This window comes from Dermacentor andersoni, chromosome 11, assembly GCF_023375885.2.
Source record: "Dermacentor andersoni chromosome 11, qqDerAnde1_hic_scaffold, whole genome shotgun sequence".
Classification (NCBI taxonomy): domain Eukaryota; kingdom Metazoa; phylum Arthropoda; class Arachnida; order Ixodida; family Ixodidae; genus Dermacentor; species Dermacentor andersoni.
Window position 1 is genome coordinate 108,521,461 of NC_092824.1, and position 21,159 is coordinate 108,542,619.

At 44.1% G+C, this 21,159-nt stretch overlaps 1 protein-coding gene across 2 annotated transcripts in view; it reads right to left on the bottom strand.

Moving 5' to 3' along the window:
• The window catches only part of LOC126539427 (kinesin-like protein KIF2A), a 30,519-nt gene that overhangs the window by 1,202 nt on the left and 8,158 nt on the right, over window positions 1-21,159 (bottom strand). For both annotated transcript variants that reach the window (XM_050186254.3, XM_050186255.3), the window contains 14 exons: window positions 19,724-19,827; window positions 16,635-16,797; window positions 15,391-15,481; window positions 14,751-14,814; window positions 14,568-14,659; window positions 13,090-13,232; window positions 12,008-12,082; window positions 10,893-11,028; window positions 10,288-10,398; window positions 9,812-9,879; window positions 5,917-6,034; window positions 5,703-5,804; window positions 2,160-2,232; window positions 932-994 (listed from right to left, as the gene is read on the bottom strand). In XM_050186254.3, the coding sequence (XP_050042211.2) occupies window positions 932-994; window positions 2,160-2,232; window positions 5,703-5,804; window positions 5,917-6,034; window positions 9,812-9,879; window positions 10,288-10,398; window positions 10,893-11,028; window positions 12,008-12,082; window positions 13,090-13,232; window positions 14,568-14,659; window positions 14,751-14,814; window positions 15,391-15,481; window positions 16,635-16,797; window positions 19,724-19,827 (1,403 nt within the window). The remainder of the gene's footprint in view (window positions 1-931; window positions 995-2,159; window positions 2,233-5,702; window positions 5,805-5,916; window positions 6,035-9,811; window positions 9,880-10,287; window positions 10,399-10,892; window positions 11,029-12,007; window positions 12,083-13,089; window positions 13,233-14,567; window positions 14,660-14,750; window positions 14,815-15,390; window positions 15,482-16,634; window positions 16,798-19,723; window positions 19,828-21,159) is intronic.

The window sequence follows — 21,159 nt, forward strand, 5'->3', positions numbered from 1 at the left end:
ATCCAGTGTCTGACTAAGACGCGTGCAGTCCAAACATCAGGCCCCAACTAATGGCAACTCTCCTCGTCATAACATCTACCTCTATTGTCGACGCTGTGATGCGCTACCACAATGCTTTTACAGTTTGCCTGCATCCACTAAAGACAACTGTCAGTCCTCGTAATGTTCTGCATACATTTTTTTGTTCTTCCAGTCCAATTTTGCACTGCATCAAATTAAATTATTGGGTTTTACGTGCCAGTCACAATTTGATTATGAGGCAACTCGTAGTGGTGGACTCTGGAAATTTGGCCCACCTGGGGTTCTTTAACATGAACCTAAACCGAAGCACACGGGTGCTTTCGCATTTCGCCTCAATCAAAACATGGCCGCCGTGGCCAGGATTCTATCCTGTGACCTCGTGCTTGGCAGCCCAACACCATAGCCACTAAGCAACCACGGCGGGTTTTTTCACTGAGTCATCATTGTTATCGCTTGCTGAAAGATCAAGATATGCCTACTGTATCCAGAAGTTCTTGTTGCCAACTCTATAGTGAAAGAAACTTGTCTAAAGAGATTGCAGATGCAACACAAACAGTGTCGAAAGTTCTTGGATGCACACAAGCACCAGTTATTGCTATGGAATGTGCAGCGATGCATGTATAAGTAATGGACATACTTCACCGGAGAGTTTAGAAGAGACCAGCGACTGTGCTGGCTGCTATTGCAATACCGAGTGTTGCTCATCTTTCCGAGCCCACAAACTTGCCCGATAATAGTTACAGTCTTGACTCACCATTGGCAGAGTCAATTCTTCACCAACACTACAATGTGGCAACATAAGTAGACTGCGTGCCCACCATGCAGCTACAAGGGCCAAAATATTGACGGGCTGCTTTCTGGTGGTGCTGCAACAGTAGTGCAATGGACAGCAGCAAATGTAGGAACTAACCATTGAACTTTGAGAGGACCTCCATTTTCTCAGCAAGCAAATCCTTCAGCTTCTGCACGTACACTGCATGAAAGGCCGAGAATACATAGTAAGCGATATCAAAGGGTTACCAAAGAACAGACACTGACAGAATTCTTCCCTAGTTAATTTTTTTGGAATCTGGAAACTGAGAATGTTCAAGGACCAAAAAACAATGTGCCTGGAGTGTCTATATAATAGTTATCACAACAAAACAAAGGCCAGGAACAAAAGGTGCTCGCTGTACCTGACTGGGTCACAGACCTCATGTGTTCTATACATGAAGATAACAGCAACAAGCAGCATATGCGAAACATTTTAGCCTATGCATGAGACATTCATTTAGTAGCAATAAGATATGAAGTAAAGAATTCAAGAACTGATGCTCAACAAGACAAAAGCCATTAGGGCTTAATCGCCGATCAAAACATATCTGCACTGCACACACACACATAGTTACAGTACCTATAACACTTAGCAAACGCCAACATATAACACAATAGAATATTGATCAGAGCTTAATTGTGAATCATTAAAGTGCACTAATTTTGGCAATGCGAATGGATTATTGTTGTCGGCACATTAGGATGATTGCCCGATATGCTGTCATTGATGTCGCAATAAGGACATATTTGACAGTAACAGCCACATATTAGATTATGACAAGAGGCAAGGCTCGTACAGGCAGTATATATTGCACTAAAAATTGCACGCTTGGTTTCACATGACCGAAGAGGAACAGAATACACTCGACCACAAGCACTACTAGTCACAAAAGCTGGCACGACGAGGGACAGCGGCAGCAAAGAATTGTGCTTGTCCCAAAGTGCAATTTCACTAACAATTTCGCAATTTTAACAATTTCACTATGCCGTGCCTCCGAAACTCGGCAGATTACACGATCTGGGCATGCATGAAAGCAGACCATACCACTAACACACACCCCGCTTGCGGAAGACTGATTGCTATCACAGTAATATTCTTTGATACAGAATCTCTTGCAAGACCCCTGCACCACGTTTATCAGCTGCGATGTGCAGATTTTTTCAACACTACCTGCTTACTCTGTGCTACATGCCTATGTAGACATTCAAGCCTGGTGCTTCAACACAAAGCTGGCTTTCAGTTGTGGCATTAAGCTTTATTTAGGGGCATGCAGCATATAGAGCAGGTAGCTATCGGGAAAACCCCAGAATCATGGCATGCTTACGGTCAAGGTCATAGTCCACTTCATTGGTCATGGTGAGGAGGTCCATGTCCTGGTGCACCCATGCTTGGCTGGCCTGAGAACCAGCAGAAATGCAGCACATTGTTTCAATGCAGAAGAAGCCTTTAAAGGGGGGAGGGGAAGCTGCACTTAAAGGCTGTAAATTGGCCCAAAAATGTTATTTCCAGCTTTGTCATTTTCGTCTAGCTTTTTCATTTCCATAAGGTCAATTCCATAGGATTTCAAGACCCTTCATTTCCATAAAGATGCTCTGAAATGCATGCACAAAGTGGGAAGTATGTCATGTGACAAGCTACATCCGCAGCAGTCATCGATGTACTATGAAGCCTCTTGGATACATTTTGCATACAACGAAGAGTAGTCTCCGACAATAGAAAATCCTTTATTTCTAGCGAGATAGAGTAGTTCTATGCGTCAAATGGCATACTAACATCAACAGCGTACCATCCTGCAACAAATCGACAAGGAGAATGCTATGTAGCAGAACTGAGGAGATAACTCGTAACGGATGCTACTTGGATCATATAGCGAAGACTTGAGACAGTAAAAGAAAAAAAAAAAAAGAGGGTAATTTGGAAAATCCGATAACTCAAACTCGTCCTCTGGCCCCAGCAGGCGTATGCATTATTCAGTACAATCAAATTCATAAACGCGGATGTATTTGGCGGCACATGAATTTTGGACAACTCTCAAAGCTTGGCAAGTGCGGAGTACCCCAAAAGAACAAAAATGACGCTAGTGTCCAACCGAATCGAAGCGGTGGGGTCTGCATCATCATAGTCAGTGGAGATCGTACATGAATGACTGCAACGTCGATATGCTTTGTGCTTATTTGTGCCTTTAAAGCCTTTGCATTTACCGCCATGATAATACCGTATCGGCTGCGTGCCTTCAGAACCGCAGCTGCGGTTTCCTCCACAGCGGTTGTGGCAAACAGTTTCATTTTGACTCTGCAAATCTGTCAAGGATGAAGAGCTCCGGGTACATCACGATAGACAGATGATTTGTTGGTGATCAGCTCACTGGCGAAAAAATAAAGCATGTTTCAGCTCGAAGTGCATCACGGCCATGCTGCAAAAGAAGTTGCGCGGCCTTTGATGCCATGAGAACCAATCAGTCGCGAGATGATGGGAATTGCAGCTTCCGCACTGCTTTACTGTACTGTATCGGAATACTTGTATTTATCAGTTCAGTGTACTGTACTTTTCAGGCAGGGGCAGTTATCTGGCAGTTTTTTACAAAGCCAGACTGGATCGAAAGAGAAATATTGTACCCCATCGGACCGTGATCCCAATTTGTATGAGCAAATAGAAATGCTTGGCATCACCTGAATCCCATTAAGAAAACAAGCCAGGCCAGACAAGCAAAACAACTGCGGACAGACTGGGGCACAGCAGACTACTTCTCAGATACAATGCCCCAAGACATGACGACTTCTGCCGTTCCTTTGGTTTCAGATTCATGTGATGCGCAAGGCACGACCTCTCAACGATCAACCTTGATGTCCCAAGCAGAAACCACCGAGCAACTGCTACCACCGGAGGCTAGGCAGCCTTGAGACCGCTATGGAGACTTCGTCTAACGAAAGAAGAATTCATGTGCCGTCTTGGAAAACGACAACGAGGAAGTGCACGCGCTCGTAATGGCGCTTGTGCACAAGCCTTGTGCAGCGAACACTAGATAGTGCTTGTTCAAACGCCTGAGCAACTGTCTGCAAGTAAGTTCCTTATTCATTGGGTTTAATCAATTGTCAGAAGCCACCAGCGTCTGTGCAGATTTTAGTGCGATATATTTTAAGGAGTCATGTTTCGTATATCAAGATGGCATTTCTTTTTCAGGCAATATTGATTGGCTATAACTAGTTCCAACTGACCAAGGACATTGGTTTGCACCTTAGTGCACACCTTGGACATTTCAGATTACACCCCGACCACTGTGCTCTGTCTGTCTAAATGCCAATTTTTCTCCACACAAGAATCCAGTGTCTCATATCACATAAAGTACTGCTTGTCTTAGGACCGAAATCATTACATATTTTGTATTCAGCACCCAAAATTGCACAAGGCACGCAAACGTCGTCAAGAGCTACCCATAAAGTTGGCTTTCAAGTGTAGCCTCCTCCCAGGAATAGTAGGGTAAATGGGTCACTTGTTTCAGCGTATACTGTACCTTGATTCAATTTTTTTTTTTTGTGCAGAATGGGTGCGCCCTACAGCATAATTTTCAGTGTATTTTGCATCATAGAACCTCTAATGGTCTAATTATTTACCATATTTTAGAGTTTCAGATTTCAATGTACCTTCTCTCTAATCACAGGAATTCAATTTAAATTTGCTGGGGACAGCTAGTTGGCTGTTTAAGTTCCCATTTAACAGACAACAGGAGCCAGCATCATTGTTATCACAAGATGGTGACAGGACTGGTAATGGTGTAGTACATGTACATGGCTTTCGTTATGAAAGGTAAATCAAAAGACATTTTACATGCTAAGCTAGTAGCAACAGCATGCAACATTTCTAGCATTCCATTAACCCTTTGAGGGTCAATGACTTAAATATACGGCGCCGCGAACAAGTCCGTCCAAAAATGGTCGATGCCGTATATTTAAGGCGCCGTCTGTACAATTAAAAAGCGGACCAATTTCCTAACTTTTTCTTTCCTGTCATGTGCTGCCACTATGTGGGAATACAGGGAATTTTTTTTTGCGCGCCTCCCTCTCAGTTTTTGTTGCACGGTTTATTTTAATGCTAGTTTACTCCCGCGTGTCTATATACTGGCGCGCGCAGGCGCGGGCGGCGGCGGTTCGGCTACTGTCCCGGAGGCGGTTTCAGCTTCTTGCGCTTTTACAAAACTGATGGCCACCTCGTTACTAATCGCTCAAAGGGCTACCACCTCTTTCTCGCTTGTTTAGTGCTCACAGGGGTGCACATAGGAAGGATGCCGCCGTGTATGCACTTCCGTTGCTTTTTTTTTTTTTTTGACACTCTGGAAAACTAGTTGCCTCTGGTTGGCGATAAGGTGAAGGTTAGCGGAAGTTTGTCATAAGTTGCGCTTTTTTGAAGGGCACACAACCACACAGTTTTCTTGTGTGCACGTACCTACGCAGTTTGATTACGCTATGGATGAACATATTACATATTAGTGTAAGAGCAGGAACATTTGAGTCTTGCGAAATATTCTTGTGTGCGCATTTTCAAGGCCTTGAACTATGTGTATAAAAATGCATCAATGTTTTAAATTCTTATGAGTTCTTCCTTTTTTTTTAGTTTTGTTATTCATGAAGAATACATATATACCAACGCAAAATTTTTTTTTTTCCTCACTTAAGGTGACCCTAGAAAATTGCAGTAAATATTTTTCGAAATAAATCCCCAAGAATAATTGAAATCTGCGTATGGCGAAAAAAAAAAACGACCCTCGAAGGGTTAACTGCATTTTAGCGACCAGTGCTGCCTAGCTGAATTTCATTAGGTGCCTTAGCATGATCATATGCGCAGAAGGGCAGCAAATGGCACACACACACACCTCAACAACAGTCTTGTGCAGATCCAGAATTTCCTCTTCCATCTCTTGTAGGTGGGAGATGGCCTCGTGGAATGTGTACATGTCTCCAGACATCTCCACGTCCTGCACACAGATATTACCGGCTGTTAAAGTGAAGCCAAGAGAGTCAGGTTTATCTGAACAGGTCAATTCTGGTGCCATAAATTATCACGAGCAGCAAAGGCACGAAGCTCACATCAGAAGCTCTCAGCAGAGCCAGGTTGTCGTCCTCTTCACTTTCTGGAGCCATCTCTTCATCCTCGTTTGAGGCAGGCTTCAGCTCTGGGCTGTCCTCAACACCAAGCTCCTTCACTCTGAAAGAGCCAGTAAGAAGCGCAGGATTAAAAAACTGACGAACATAAATGTTAACATGCAAATTGCAAGATTTGAAGTGCGAAAGAAGACTAGCACTAACTATTATTCAAGGCAAGCAATTGTGGAGTACAGTTAACTTCCATTAATTCGATCCTGATGGGACTGAAAAAAAAACTGTCATGATGACTGCAGACGGTAATACGTCAGCATTGAATCAATATAGCCACAACGCAGTGCCGCCATCGACATGAGATATGTACAAGGCATGTACTGTAGCGCGACTCTTTTGTGCTTCCTTAACACTAGGTGCCATACAGTGCTGCCACCAATCCAAAGCCTACATGTGGCCTACGAAATGTATGGCGCCTGAAAAACGCGTCACGTGGCAATGTCTGTAGTGCTTCTTTCTGGACAAGTTGCACCATCTAGTGTGAATGCCACGAAGGTCACGTGCAGCCTCCAAGACGAGAAGCCTGGTGCACCAGTGCCTGTGAATGTCGAGAATTGTTCTCTCGCCTGCTGCACACTAAATGGCACATACTCAGTAACCTAAATAAGCGAGAGGTGCATTCGTGGCGCATCTTGCTAAAGTGCTGGCACGAAAGGCGTGCGTTGAAAAGTGACATGTCCAGTGCATTTGTGCCACAGCATGCTAATGCGTCGAGTTGTCCTTAAGGAAGCCTTGCGACGATTCGATTCCGCTCAGCATCAAAGAAGTTCAATGGATTCATGTTGCCATTGTATAGCGGCACATTCCCAGTGGCACACACCTAATTACCCAAAAGAGCAGCACACACACCTACAGGCCCATGCCCAGTAACAGAAGTTTGCATCAAATACGTTCATTGGAGACTAGCACAAACCGAGTGGTACATACCCCGTATTCAAAGTCTGTGTTGGAGTTTCTTCGAGCAGTGGTACATGTATCTACCCAGTCCCACATACACAGGGACCCATGTCGGCGTGAAAGGTTTGGTCACCGAGTATATGGTCGTTTCCCAACAAAGTTGGTCCGATAATGGTTAGATACAAACATAGAACAGATAGAGAGATAGATAGCCCCCCCAGAAAGTGCGTGAAGTACCCTAAGAATCCCAACGCATTAAAACTAGTCACATTATAAGGTGGGTCGAAGTGAACAAAATGAAGAAAAACTCCGAAACATGCTGTTGATTCACTTGGTAGTCCAGTGAAATCTTGATATAACGAATTTCAGGGGACCACGGAAAATTGTTATTCTGAAAGGTCAGTAGTGAAAACCCCAAAAATCAACTATGCACATAACATCAGCTAGCCCGTCACATCAGCTATGCACATAACATCAGCTAGCCCGTCACATCAGCTAGTGCAATTATGAGCTATTCTCGAAAATGTCGTGACTGGCTCTTGGCGCACACTCTTGCTATATTCCAGATTCCACCGCCATGCACCACCGAAATACGAGTGGCGCAAGCAAATGAGACGCTGACAGAGAGAACCACCGACAAACAGGAAGCTCCGTGTCACCTCTGAAGAATAATGTTTCTTTTTGTTTGTTTGCCCAGAGCGGGACCATTTTCAAGTGCCAGTGCATGTAAACGACACTGTCAGGAAAGTGCGACTGTGGCATCCCCGCGAGCACAGGTGTTGCATTTCTCTGCATAGGTATGCACTGCAGAAATAAGCATGAAGGAAAGCAGAGGCATGCTTAAAAAGAAGAGCGAAAAAAGACGCCCGCCTCCGTTGCTAGGCGACACTTGTCTGGGCAGAGCATGCGCTCATAGGAAACATGATGCTTCTACGAAGAGAAGGTCTGGCTGACATTTGCCCATCGACTATGGCTCATATGTCTGTGCACTGCAGTTTGCAGACATAAGATTACTTGGCAAAAGCTGCGGCTAAGTTTCCCGAGAATTGATAGAGGAGTCAAGAAAAAAAGTGCACAATGCATTAGCGTTGCTCCTTCGTTGTCGCTCTTTTGCAATGAGCAGCAGCTCCTAGATGCGGCTATGTAAATTATATTGATCCCTCTTAGTTGCAGTTTGTGCTTAATGCTGTCTGTATATGCATGCACCCGAAGTTTACATCGGCTTAAGTTGGAAGTTTGCACTCGTCCTGTCACTTCATGTCTGTATTTTGTGTAGTGCTTTTCTTAACCCTGCAGTATGTACCAACCAGCCATGCAGGCAGTTTTAATAAAAAAAGTCCCATCCTGCTCTTTTCACCTCCAGCGCCGTCTCAGGTTTTCCACACCCATGCGCTGCAGCATTTGCTTTCTGCACCTAGTCTGCTAGCCTACTGTTCTGGCTGCCATGAAGCACACACTGAAATCTAAGAATCTCCAGATCTTGGAATATTAATTCGTAGTATTGAGGCATTATTAGCATGACAAGGAAAATGAATAATGATTGGTATTCTGAAGTTTGTAGTACCAATATATTTGTATAGTGAAACTATAAGCAGCCAGGGGAGTTATGAAAAGTTAGTTAATCTGAAAAGTTTGCCAAAGTGGTGTTCATAGCAATGAGGTTTCACTGTACTGCTTTGAGGGGCTTCGCTGCAATACACCTCTTTTGAGGTGAAGCGTACTAAGCAGGGAGAGGTGCCACTGTTATGGACATAGCACATGTTCCTTAATTTGCACACACACATGCATTGTCTCTGGTCACAGTATGATCACAGAAAAAAAAATTATGGGGTTTTACGTGCCAAAACCACTTTCTGATTATGAGGCACACCGTAGTGGAGGACTCCTGAAATTTCGACCACCTAGGGTTCTTTACCATACAATCACAGAGTTGCCTACTAATAAGTTTACTAGCAGGTCTTCAGAGTTCTAGATAGACCTACATAGACAAGATTCATATTTCTAGACAGACATTTTACCGCCTACCTTTTCCAAAACTTGTGGTCTTTCTTCACTTTACGGTGCACGGTACATGCGCACGCATATAATTAAGAAAAGCTTACTAGGCCCCGTTAACGGTCTCGTATACAACACCCGTATTGCAGCCGAAACAAAGGCTCAAATCTCCACAGCAATGTCAGGAACAGCTCTGAATGGCTGACTGAATGCTTATTAGGCGTCTAGATGCTCGTACTGCAATGAGACAACTCATAGGTGCTTGTGTAACACTGCTGTATAGCAGCAAAACTGACCAGTCTAGTTTGAATTATCCCACAAAGGCTAATTTTGAGATGAAAATAATGGAAGTCTGGGCCCATGGAAATGTATGGGCGGCAGCCGGGCCCTTCGGTCTGGATTGAATTAACCAAAAAATCTACCTGAAGTCTAATGAACGGAGGGCTGTTGTACCAACTAGCCAGATGCCCCACCTTCTTAACTATGTTGGGCTGGCTATTAAAGTTGCTAAACATCTTGTGCAATTGTAGTATAGTCGAACCTCGGTGCAATGCACATATACAAGTTTTGGGATATAACCAAGATGCCTGCATGTAAAAACAAAGTTGAACCGTACAATAAAATTTCCAAGAGTTCTGGCCCAATCAGAGTTACCACCATTGACCAAATTGCTGTACCTTTTCGCATGTGTAGCACACAACCAAAATAGGCTAACATAAGACAATGCTATTCCTTTTTGTGCTTCAATGGTCTGAGCGGTGCCCCAACTACATTACCAGGATTGGCCGGTCAAAAATGGTGGTTGATAAGGAAGTAACAGAATCAAACGAAAGAAAGTGTTGCAATATACTGGCCCTGGTTATTACCATTGCGACTACTGCTATGCATGAGTTTTCCGCAAAAGGTAAATGCTTTGATGAGTTAAAGGCCGTACCTGTCTGCATAGCGCAACGTGTTGAGGGAATGTTCGCAAGAACTCAGGCCTGGAGAGATCATGGCAATCTGAAAATAACCAAAGAAAACATACAAGGTACTCAAACCGCTTGCTTGCAAGGATTTTTGTATTTATCATTTATTATCAGGTTGTAACAATCTTTGCTTAACTTTCTTCCGAGACTCCGAATAAATGGTAACCATACATTACAATTTAAAAAAAAAAACGCCTAAAATATTTTCACTGAGAGGCAGCTCATAGAATGAACCTCAATTTAGAGCACTACACTGCACGAGCTGCTTGGATGTGAAACAAGCTGCCAGCCGTTATAAACAGATGCAACATGTCCAGCTATTACTATTTGCTGCTGCAATATTAAAAGTTGGGAACCTTATGAGAAATACTAATCACAAACAATTAACCGACATGTGACAATTTATGAACGCAAGACTGCGAACTCAAACAGATGTGCCCACCATGCAGGTCCGAGAGTTCTCGCCGATGAACGAATCCCTGAGGACCTGTGTCAGCTTGCTGGCCCGGAACGGAAGGTGAGCACCACGACGACCCAATGCCCTGATGCATTCCTGCAAGGTAAATCAAGATTAATGAAGCCCCAGTGAAAAAACGGAAGGAAAGAATCAGATGACCACATTTTCAGAACAGCGAGAAAAATAGAGGTGAAGGCTAGAAGGGAAGAACCACTCCGAGCATGAACACTTCCTTTTGACTGGCACTATCAAAACAACACGAGTTACAAAAATTGTAACAAGTCCCTTAGTTACAGTCATTAAAGAAGTTAGTCTTAAAGAATGTTATGGCGTTAACAGCGGTGAACAAGGCAATCACAATATACAAACACAATATACAACCACAAATATACAACCAATTAAGAATTTTCCTACATGGGCAGAATTTGTAACGTGCACCAAATTAAGCGATGCTACAGGCGTGCGTGCTGGCCAGCTCTCGTTTTGGTGACAAATTTCAATGAAGAAAGGCACAAAGCTGTGTGCAGGAACTAGAAACCTGCCTGATGTTTTAGCACTAACAAAAAGTGCATGCAGTGAACTGTAGTCACCTTGAGGGCAAGCAGGCTCTTGTTGATCTCTGCACCTTCCATTCTTGTCTGCCGATTGGCGCTCGACGTGTCGGCACCCCGCTCATTCCCAGCCAGATCGATGAGCGAGAACTTCCCGTGGAGGCGGCTGGACTTCCTGCAAGGACAAACCACGGGGGTTAAGACTTGAACATTTCGTCCAACCAGACATCTGCAAGTTCAGAGACTTATAGTGGGAGTGCAAAGTGCAGACTTCACCAATTTAAGTACACGTACAGTGAGCACACAAGTACAGAGCGCGAGAAATTTCCCATCTGGGAAGCATACAATTGCAGGACTTTGCAGAAGACCTTTGCATACCCACTGTGCAGTGCACTTGCACAGCTTGCATTTGAAGCTGGAGCAGAGAGGACTTGCGTCGAGGGCCGCATGTCGGAGTGTCCCCCTTTAACAGTGGACCCCACACTGTCATCCTAGCATTTCATCATGTTCGATCGTTCAAGCATTCTTCAACGAAGCGCTCAGTCTGCCTCAATCTATATATTGATATATATATAACTGCTGAATAGCTATGCAGTCCTGGACGACCTCATTGATTGCTATTATGAATGTTTGTTGCTCAGAGTCATCAACCTGCTACAAGTGGCACTACCCCATGCTCTATGTCTGCACCAACGAGGGCAATGGTTAAGCGAGTGAAGTGCTAGACTGACTGTTGAAGAAACCTGTGATCGTGCAGGAAGTAGAGATTTGGTACATGTGTTGAATGTCGTAGTATATTACCTTCTCCCAGTGACACTAACGCTCGGTGTTGAGCCATGTGAAACGGAGCGATGGTGATCAGTCGAGAATACTACCCCAGGGTGCAGCCAAGTGTATGCACGCACTAAGTGTTGACAAGCCACGTGCGACATGAAGTTAGATATACTTTTGGCTAACTTGATATTTCAGACTCAATATTTGGACTTCTTGGCTGTTCCTGTCACATCAAAATTAGTTGGAGACTATTTCTACTTTCTGCAATTGCTATACCTTGCATCGCTATTCTGTAACCATCGCACCCTTTGTTTAGAAACAGTGCATATGGAAATACAGGGAACTTCTTTCGCAAACAGCTACACAACTGTTTTTCCTACCTTTGCCTCAGGATGATCTGGAATACTGCATGCGACCGCGAAGAGTTCTGGTTGGCTGATGTCTGCCCAGATGTTCTGCAATGTAGAATGGAATAAGACCAGCGAAGTGAACTTTGAGTGAAGGGAGGAAGGGGAAGCATACAAGTATGTATTTAGTAATGTAATACACATATTTAATATGGGAAAAAAAAAAAGGACAGCTTTCTTTGACCTTGCCACACCTAACCTTGAGGATTTATGTATTTGGTTTCTCGTGGCGAGGTATAACCTGTAGCTAAATAATCTTGGCAGATGTATGCCAGTCTGAGCAACTAATACATCAAAGATGGCGAAGCTGCATTAGAAAGTTCTGGCCTTTCGTAGCACATACAGTCAAACCTCCATATAATGAAGTTGTATTTGCATCAAACTTGGTTTTATCGCCAAGTTCGTTAAATGCGAGGTTTTGGAGCTTCAGCAGTAGAAATCATTTTACGAATTCCCAGAACATTCCTGGTGGATATCATTTGATCAGTAATAAACAAATTGCAAGAAGGTCAAGCCTTCATAGCGTGCTTATGAGTGCCAGCGCACATGGTGCAGATCGCACCATGAGCAATGCATCATGGTATGCCATGGCTGACCTCGCTTAGTACCCACAGCCGTTATCAGAGGGCACCCTCAAATTAAAAAACAAACGTTAAGTTTCGCCAGTTTTATTGGTGTCTCGCCCATTGAGGGAAAGATCACTCAACAACCAAGACCACTAACTGTCGTGACATGCTCGCTTTGCACCATGCCTCGGAAACTTGAGATCAAGTAACCATCAACACTACATATGTGGGAACAAAATGCACATGATGGCACGAACCATCGCAGCTTCGCCTTTGCCAAAAATTACCTCAAAGATACAGTGCATGCCCTAATTTTGGACAGCCATGCAGGTAGGGGGACAGAGGGGGAGGGCAGATAGGCGCCTACCCCCTCCTACTTCTAGCAAGTGCTTGTGATCGCATTATCTTGTTTAATTGGCTTGTGATGGCATTGAAATAAATAGTGCATTAATCGTGACGTTATATATTGCATTAACTTTGTTCACGCACCTGACACTGTTGCCATGTTGAATAAGCTTTAGGACTTCTTCAACGGAGTCTACTTCCCTCTCCACGAGGCCAACAACCTGCACCTGCTGCCTGCCATCTTCCAGTACACGGAGTTTCGCCTTGGCGTTGAGCAAGTCGAACACCTGAAAAAAGGGCCACAAGCACTTGCTGTGAGCGAACGCTGCAAGTCTGACAGCAGCTGTGCAAGTAGCAGAGAATATACTTTCTCTGTTAGGACATCATAAGAAGTCAACAATGACACCAAGTACAACACAAGGAAAATTACATGTACTTACTAATTGAAATAAAACAATGATAAATTAATGGAATTGAAAGTTGATGAAAAAACCAACTTGCTGCAGGTGGGGAACGATCCCATGTCTTCGTACTACGCGTGCGAGCTCAATTGGTAGTTTCGCACGCGTAATGCGAAGACATGGGATCGCTCTCCACCTGCGGCAAGTTTTTTTTTGTTTTGTTTTTTTTTTCCATCCACTTTCCATTCCGTTAATTTGTAATTTATTTCAGTAAGTAAGGACAAGTAATTTCCTGTGTTGTCTTGGTGTCTTTGTTGGGTTCTCATGATTAATAAAAATCGGCCTCCTCGGTCAACCACCTTTCTTCTCGTTTCTCTGTTAGGAAGAAAATACAACCAATGTTTGGGAAATAAACTATTGCTAGCCGATCACTACTTTTCGCTACATGCTTTGCTACATGCTTCTGCTGACCTTAGATCAAGATGTACTCTGGAGCAGCAATGCTTTGGTATTGCGAGGAATGACGGGTGTAATGACATTACAATATTGTCATGCAGCGACATTTCATTCTCTTCAGCGAACTTGTGCCTAGAAAGGCAGGCAAGTCAAATTAAAATGATAGCGGTAGATATTGTCGCCGGTTGTCAGATCTGTTCTTGCGAATCAAGTGCACCCACTATTTGTTGTCTCACTGCACATTCCAGACAGTGCTTGCTTATATTTGGAAATGTAGAACACTATTTTGCGATCTGCACACATTTTGATAAGACCTACTTTTACTGTAAAGTTAGAGTGTTTACTGTGGCTAGGTCTTGTGCCAAGTGATAACACTGGCAAAAAATGAGCGACGCATGGCAATATTTTGTACGACGTCATAACGAAAATGCAGCCACAAGTTAATATTTGTAGCACCAGCAGATGGAACTTTCGTAGTGCTATTGAGATTGCTCCTATATTGTCGCACCCCACTATCACAGCAATATTACAGACACTGCTTCACCTACAGTAAAAACACGTTGAAATGTAGTTTGAATCTGTAATATTAGTTGTAAATTGAAACAGCAAAGCCTCTCCAAGACATTTTTCATGGCATAACAAAATTTGCTGTAAATCAGGAAACGCATTTGGCAAACAGCGAGATCACTTTAGCTGCATTATGACGGCAAGGATGTCAGCAGAGGACATAACAAGGTTTAGTGTATGCCACGCACGTGCACTTACCTTCCCACTGTAGATTTCGAAAAAACTTGAAGAGACCACTAAATCTTCATTCTTATATTTAAGAGACTTCAGCAGCTTAAACACATCCTTGGCTGAAAAGAAATAATCCAACATTTGAAGCCGTTTGAAAACATTCAAACATTTAACAACCAAGCCAAAGGAAAACTGAAGGAGGATGCATACTTGCTAGGGCATAGATGCCTTTCGAACAGTCTTGCGTTTTCCCGGAGAAATCTCCACCCATAGTCTGTGAAAGAATGTCACATCAGCTGCTGTGCATGACAGGCCTAACCACGAAAAATGAAGGCAAAAACATTAAGCTAACAGGAAATGCCTTATTTCTACGACACTTTCACCTAGCAAATATAGAGCTCACTAGCTACCACTCCCATTCAAACCTACAATTCCTGCAGCTCAAGAAATCCTGCCTAAGGACAAAACTAAGCAAAATTGCCTAGCAAGATCAATCAGGTAAGAGACCCTCATTTAGTTCTTACAGCACACCTGATTTAGAGCTGTCTTGAGAGCTCGGGTAATTTACCAAGCTCAGATGTGCATATGTCAGTGCATGACCATTAAAAAGTGCACGGTCGACGGAGCTGTCTGCGCCTGCTGCCAATAACGTCCCTTGTCAATAGCAGTGTTGATCACCAGATGACACTGCTGGCCAAATACTTCTACGTCTATTTACCTAAGAAACCTTCAGAGAAGCATCAGGCCTGTGCTTCCCCCCCATCATAATGCCCTGAACAATCAAGGTCAAAGTTAGGCTAGCTGCACACATGAAATCGGCGAAGGTTTGGTTAAAATGTTTGTTACTCACGTGCGTTTTGCCACTGCCCGTCTGTCCATAAGCAAAGCATGTCGCCATGCCCCCGTCAAATATCGTCTGCACTAGTGGTCGTGCTGTGTACCTAGAACAAGCACAAGGTTGTACTGCAGCAGTCACATAAGCGATCTTTGTACTGTCAGACTTACAGATGAGAAAAAATATGCCACTCTCTATTTAAAGGGGCCTATGCAGAACTAACAGTAAAATCTACTACAGTAAAAGCTCGTTAATTCACTACTCGTTAATTTGAAATTTTTGATAATTCGAAATAGCCACCACAGCCCATCCAACAATAATATCGAAAGCAGTATGTAACGCATCGCGCTAGTTCATACTGAAATCTGCATCGCCTCCGATAATTTTAATTTCAGGCCATCGTGGACGGGTCGAGTGCTAGTGCGCAGGAGCACACTGGAATCGGCGTGCGGGCAGCACAGCTTTGTCCTTTCCATCTGCAGTCTTTTGGTTAGGCCTGACTGGAGAGAGGTGCATTTGTGGCTGGCCAGGCACAGCAAACGCCTCCATTGCAGGTCTGTTCTCTTAAACCTTAAAGATAAAACAGAGTTTACATCTTGGAGGATGTGCCCTTCCTTTGCGAGGCGTTCTGCCGAGAAGCACACAGGTGCGAGTGCATACGCACACGTGCTCACAGTAAGTCGGACTACATGTGCCTTACCTTACCTTTTCGAACTTTCATTAATTCGACTTTTGTGTAATTCGAATTTTTGTAGCATCCCCGTGGAATCGAATTAACGAGCTTTTACAATATTCAGGCTTCTGAATGAATGAAATGCCTTCATTCAATACAATCTCTTCACCTATATACCATGTTGGGGAAACCAAGGGACTCATTCACGAAGATAAAATGGTTTGTACCACACATGCCAACTGTTGGAGAAGTTGGAGTGTTGTTGGAGAATTGGAGTGTAGACAGAGCGAAGACTTTCTGCACAATGGTCACAACATTCCCAAGCACAGTTATTGGTAGAATAATGATGAATTTAGCACCAAAAACAATCGCAGAGGGGAGGAGATAAAGACAGGATGAGCACTCTCCTCCTCAATTTACGATCATGCTTTTGACACTAAATTCATTACCTGACATGCACCAACTAGCCAAACAGCAAGTACTACTATCTGCAGAAGAGTTCAATAACAAAGCAACACGTTTGCCCACAATCAACATGCAACCGTGAGGTGCCGGCACAGCAATGACAAGACTGCACGGGACTTACTTGTAGACAAGCTCGTTGTTGGCCGTCTCATCAAAGGCATAGTCAAAGCGAAATGTTGAATTTTCTAGGAACTTTGTGAGGTCCACCTTAAGCTTTGGCTCATGGACCACGATGAGGTCTCTGTTGGGGACAGTGATGACGTCCACTTCCTTGCGATTTACCTCTGCAAACAAATTTTTACAAATTCACGTCAACATTGCATCAGCAAGCCCCACCTTAATTATGAGCAAAACCACACTGGAAGTCTTCAGACAGTACTTTGTGGAACCCCTGGTGCTCAACTTAACTTAAACCTCCATATATGGAACCTCTGAATTTGATTCTGCCAGAAGAGTCCTTACATATAAAGTGCACATTCTGCACCAAGATTTCACCGTCGATTTGTCTTGCACACAAGTAGATACTACATAAAATTCTCAGCAGGCACAATATTTCACATGTTTGGAGGGTAAAGAAACACACTTAGGAATTTATTTCCAGGCTTGTCTACCTTTGACAATGAACAGAAGACTTGAAACCACGGTTCATGTATATTGACATGACATGACATGACACGTTTCACCGCCTAACAAATGTTATCGCACAGCGCAGGACACTCCTGCATGTATCGGAAGTTTCTGGAATGTTATCGATGCTTCCATCCGCTGTCTGTGACCGAACCTTGTGTAATCTGATTGCATGTGTTCGCGACGCGAATAATGTAGAACTTTGTGGAAGGCACGCGGGTCCCAGCGATTACTCTGGAACATTCGACGACTGATGTATAAAAGCAGACGCTCTTGACCTGTTGATCAGATTTTCGACGATCGCCGACCGTGTTCGCCGCTATCGTTGTGCTATAAGTGTAGCCTGTTTTTGTGGGCACAGGTTTGCCCAATGAAAGTTAGTTTTGTCTTTCACAGTATTGCTACTGTGTTCTTCAACGTCACCACCACGTGACAATATGCACAGAACACTTTTTTAGAAAAGATTTTATTTCTGAAAGAGCTTAAGTACGAGTATACAGATAGTAATGCTTCTTAGCAGACTGAGCGGCAACTATGGCAAGAAGCTTGCGTTTGTACCATGAAAAACCTACTCGGCACTCAAATCAAAATGCTACACATGGGCGAATGTAAATTTTAGGACTCAGCTCTTAATGGCCTGTTCCTACAGCGAGCAGTGGCGTAACTGAGCGAACAAGCACAAGAGCGAAATATGAAAGAATGAGTGCGGAGCGGCAGATGAAAGACGCAAGCCGAGAACAGTGGGGACCAATGAGAGAGGCCCCTTCAGAGAAGTGCACACAGAAAACTGGTTTCATGCAGACCCGCTGGACCGCTCTATGTGTATTCGTATCTGCTCTCAGCCAGATCGTTCGTTTCGAACTATCATCTGCTCACGTCGGCTCTTACTTGCTTGTTTGGTTTGCTCAGTTTGGACTCATTCGCGCTTGTTTCGACTGTCATGGTTTTGCATTTGTTTTGTAATCCAATTGTGTGCTGTTACGTTTCGCCTACGACGCGCGATATAGCCGGCGCGGATGCAACGGACGCCTGGGCTTCGTTCAAAGTGGCGGACATTTTGGGCCGTTCGGAGCTGCCGCAAAGCCTCCCCGCCAAGCGCGTCCAGGCGTGTTTCAGTGCCACGTGTCTTCGTGTGTGTGTGTGCCCACGCTTGTCAAAGCGCGGCAGCCGGGGAGAGGAGCTCCCCAAGTGTGAAGCGAGGAGGTCTGACCGCGCCGGCTTGGCGGATGCGTCACTACACTCGTCTCAACGTGTCTCTCAGCCGGTCCGTGCCCCGCCGTCACGTGGTCTCGTCACGAGGCCTTCCTCTTGCCCTCAACTCCGAGAGTATAAGAGCAGCTGCCCCCGGACACCGAGGGAGAGGCTCCGATTTCTTCTGTTGAGTTACGTGCTCTCCCGTCTCTCCACTTCGGTCGACCTGACCGCCCGCTCTTTTGCGATGCTAGAATAAACAAGTTGTTCTGTTACCAGTCGACTCATGCTTTGCCGGGACCTTCGGATGCTTCCAGTTGTGCTCCAGGCCGCCAGGCCAACGCTACCCTTGGGGCTTGCGACCCATTTGCAACAACGGGCGTCAGCGCTGAGGTTCCAACAACTCGTGCCAGCGGTGCGATTCCAACAGTGCAGGACGCGAATTGTGTATAGCAATGTCTAAAAGCTAAGCGGCACCAGCGATTACACTGGAACCTTTGACGAGTCATGGTGAACCTGAAGCAGGTGTTAAGCACTCCACAAACGTTGGCCGATCCCGAAGATAGTGCAATACCGGGCCGACCAGCGGTGGACCAGCAGAGTGTAAGGGCACAGTTTTTCAATTTCTAAAACTTTTCTTGCAGAATACTATGTATATTTTAAATTAGCACATTGCAAACAAATTCAGCAAGTTTCATAGAAATTTACCCAGAAATATATTTTTGAAGCGCACGGTCTCCCCTTAAGGGAGACCCTGATTTTTGGAACCGAAAATTGGCTCATATCTTTATGCATCCCACTGCTCCAGATTGGTGTAGAGTATTCTTATTCTTATCCCTTTATCATCCTTGATTGATTTAGCTTCCTTACAATCAAACAATCATAATCATCACTGTTTTCTCGAAACAGCATTTCTGGCAGTGTCACTGTTTTGGAGTGATGAATTACAGTAGGCATATAATATAGACAAATATACAGAAATATTAAAAAAGTAATTTGTCCTGGGTGTTAGTATTGGCCCATAATTTAAACAGTGGCATGCTGTAACTTTGGTTCACATCAGTCTAGAGCATTCATTCTTGTACCACTGCACACTTTTAGATCAAGATCTTTTATAGGCCGATACATAGTAGTATTACACCATATATAGTTTAGTAGCTAGCCCACCTCCAAGCAAGTTATGAATTTTTTGAATTTCTAGAATGATATCTATTATGCAAGAAAGGTGAATGTGTATCTTAAATTAGAACATTGCAATATATAAACCACGCAAACTTCATCAAAATCTACTAAGAAATGAAAGTTTGTAGAGGCAGGGTCTCCCCTTAAGGAGCTGCAAAAGCAAGAAAAGCAAAGCCGACACATTCCCGGTAGCATTAGCAAATCTCTCACCTTTTTTATTTAGTGGCCTCTTGCGTACAGCCACACAAATCTGGTGCACTTCTGACGGATCGTTCATGGAGAGAGGCCTGAAGTCGAGTGTTGACCTGTACTCTCTGCAAAAGAAGAACATAGGTATGGCGTGCGTCTTTAGTGCGACTAACAAAAATTCATGAAGCAATATTTTGACTGATGCTATTGGCTGTCCATTTGCCATTCAACCTACGTGTAAGTACATGAGCATTCTTGCATTGCTCCCCTGTTGAAATGCTGCCATGGCAGTCGAAATCAGACCTGCAACCTTGAGCTCAGTAGTGCAACACCATAGCCACTGGGCTACAGTGGCAGCCAATCCGAGACCATACTTTTTAAAGCTTTTCTTTTTTCGACAGAAGTGCCAGACTACCACAGGACTCCCCTAAATCTTCAATCAAGCGTATTTTTACAAACGCATGAATGTAGTTACACTCTGCACAAATGTGCGATCACAGCAAACTGTTGCACTTGTAGCGCAATAATTTCCTGAATATTGTCAGGTTGGGTGGCTGTGAAGAAGGAGACAGTAGCAAAAAGTGCGAGTTGCAAAATTTTATTGGGCAAACTTGTGCCCAGAAAAACAAGCGACACTCCAAGCACAGTAAGCGGTGAGCATAGTTGGAACTCGTTGAAAACGTCATCTACGACTCATACACTTCGGCTATTTTTCCACAACTCAATAATTCCTGTGCAATCGCTGGTGATCACATGCCTTCAGCGTGCCTATCTGCCTTCTAGCACGCGTCCATACTTGGCCGTATCTTGGAGGAAATCTCTCTGCGGCAAGTGCAAAGGCCGAGCAAAGACTGTGCCTTGATGTGTGCTGGGGTCTCGCATGTCTAGCGTTGGCAGCTGCATAATCTCAAGTTTGAGAAATGGTGCGAAGCGTTTGCTCACGTTGAGACAGTGGTTTGTGGTCATGAAGAGAGATTTGTTATTCCCTGTCTGAGCATGTGCAACATCAATGAAACTATGAACCTTACTTTGTGTAGTCTCTTTCCTATAGCCAACAATGCTCTGCTGTCTGGCAAAACAGACTTTTTTGACCCGTATAAATATCTATATATTCTTACATTTCTTTCTTTACTTGAGGGCGCCGGCTGCAGGCACTAAGCATGGAGAGCCATGGCATCCAAGATTTACAGTGCCGCGCGACGCAATGCATGCAAATCTCGTATGCCGTGAGCCACGTCAATGCATTGCTTTCGGAGCAATCTGCAGCATACATGCTGGCACTCGCAACTGTACATAATATTATGGCCAGACCTTCTCATGATTTCTTTATGAATGCTTACTAACAAAATACTATCTACTAAAGATGCTCTCCGAGCTTTTATTTCTTGAACATTAAAACCTTGAATTAACGAAATTAACAAAGTTTTTCACTGCAAGTACGACTTCGTTATATCAAA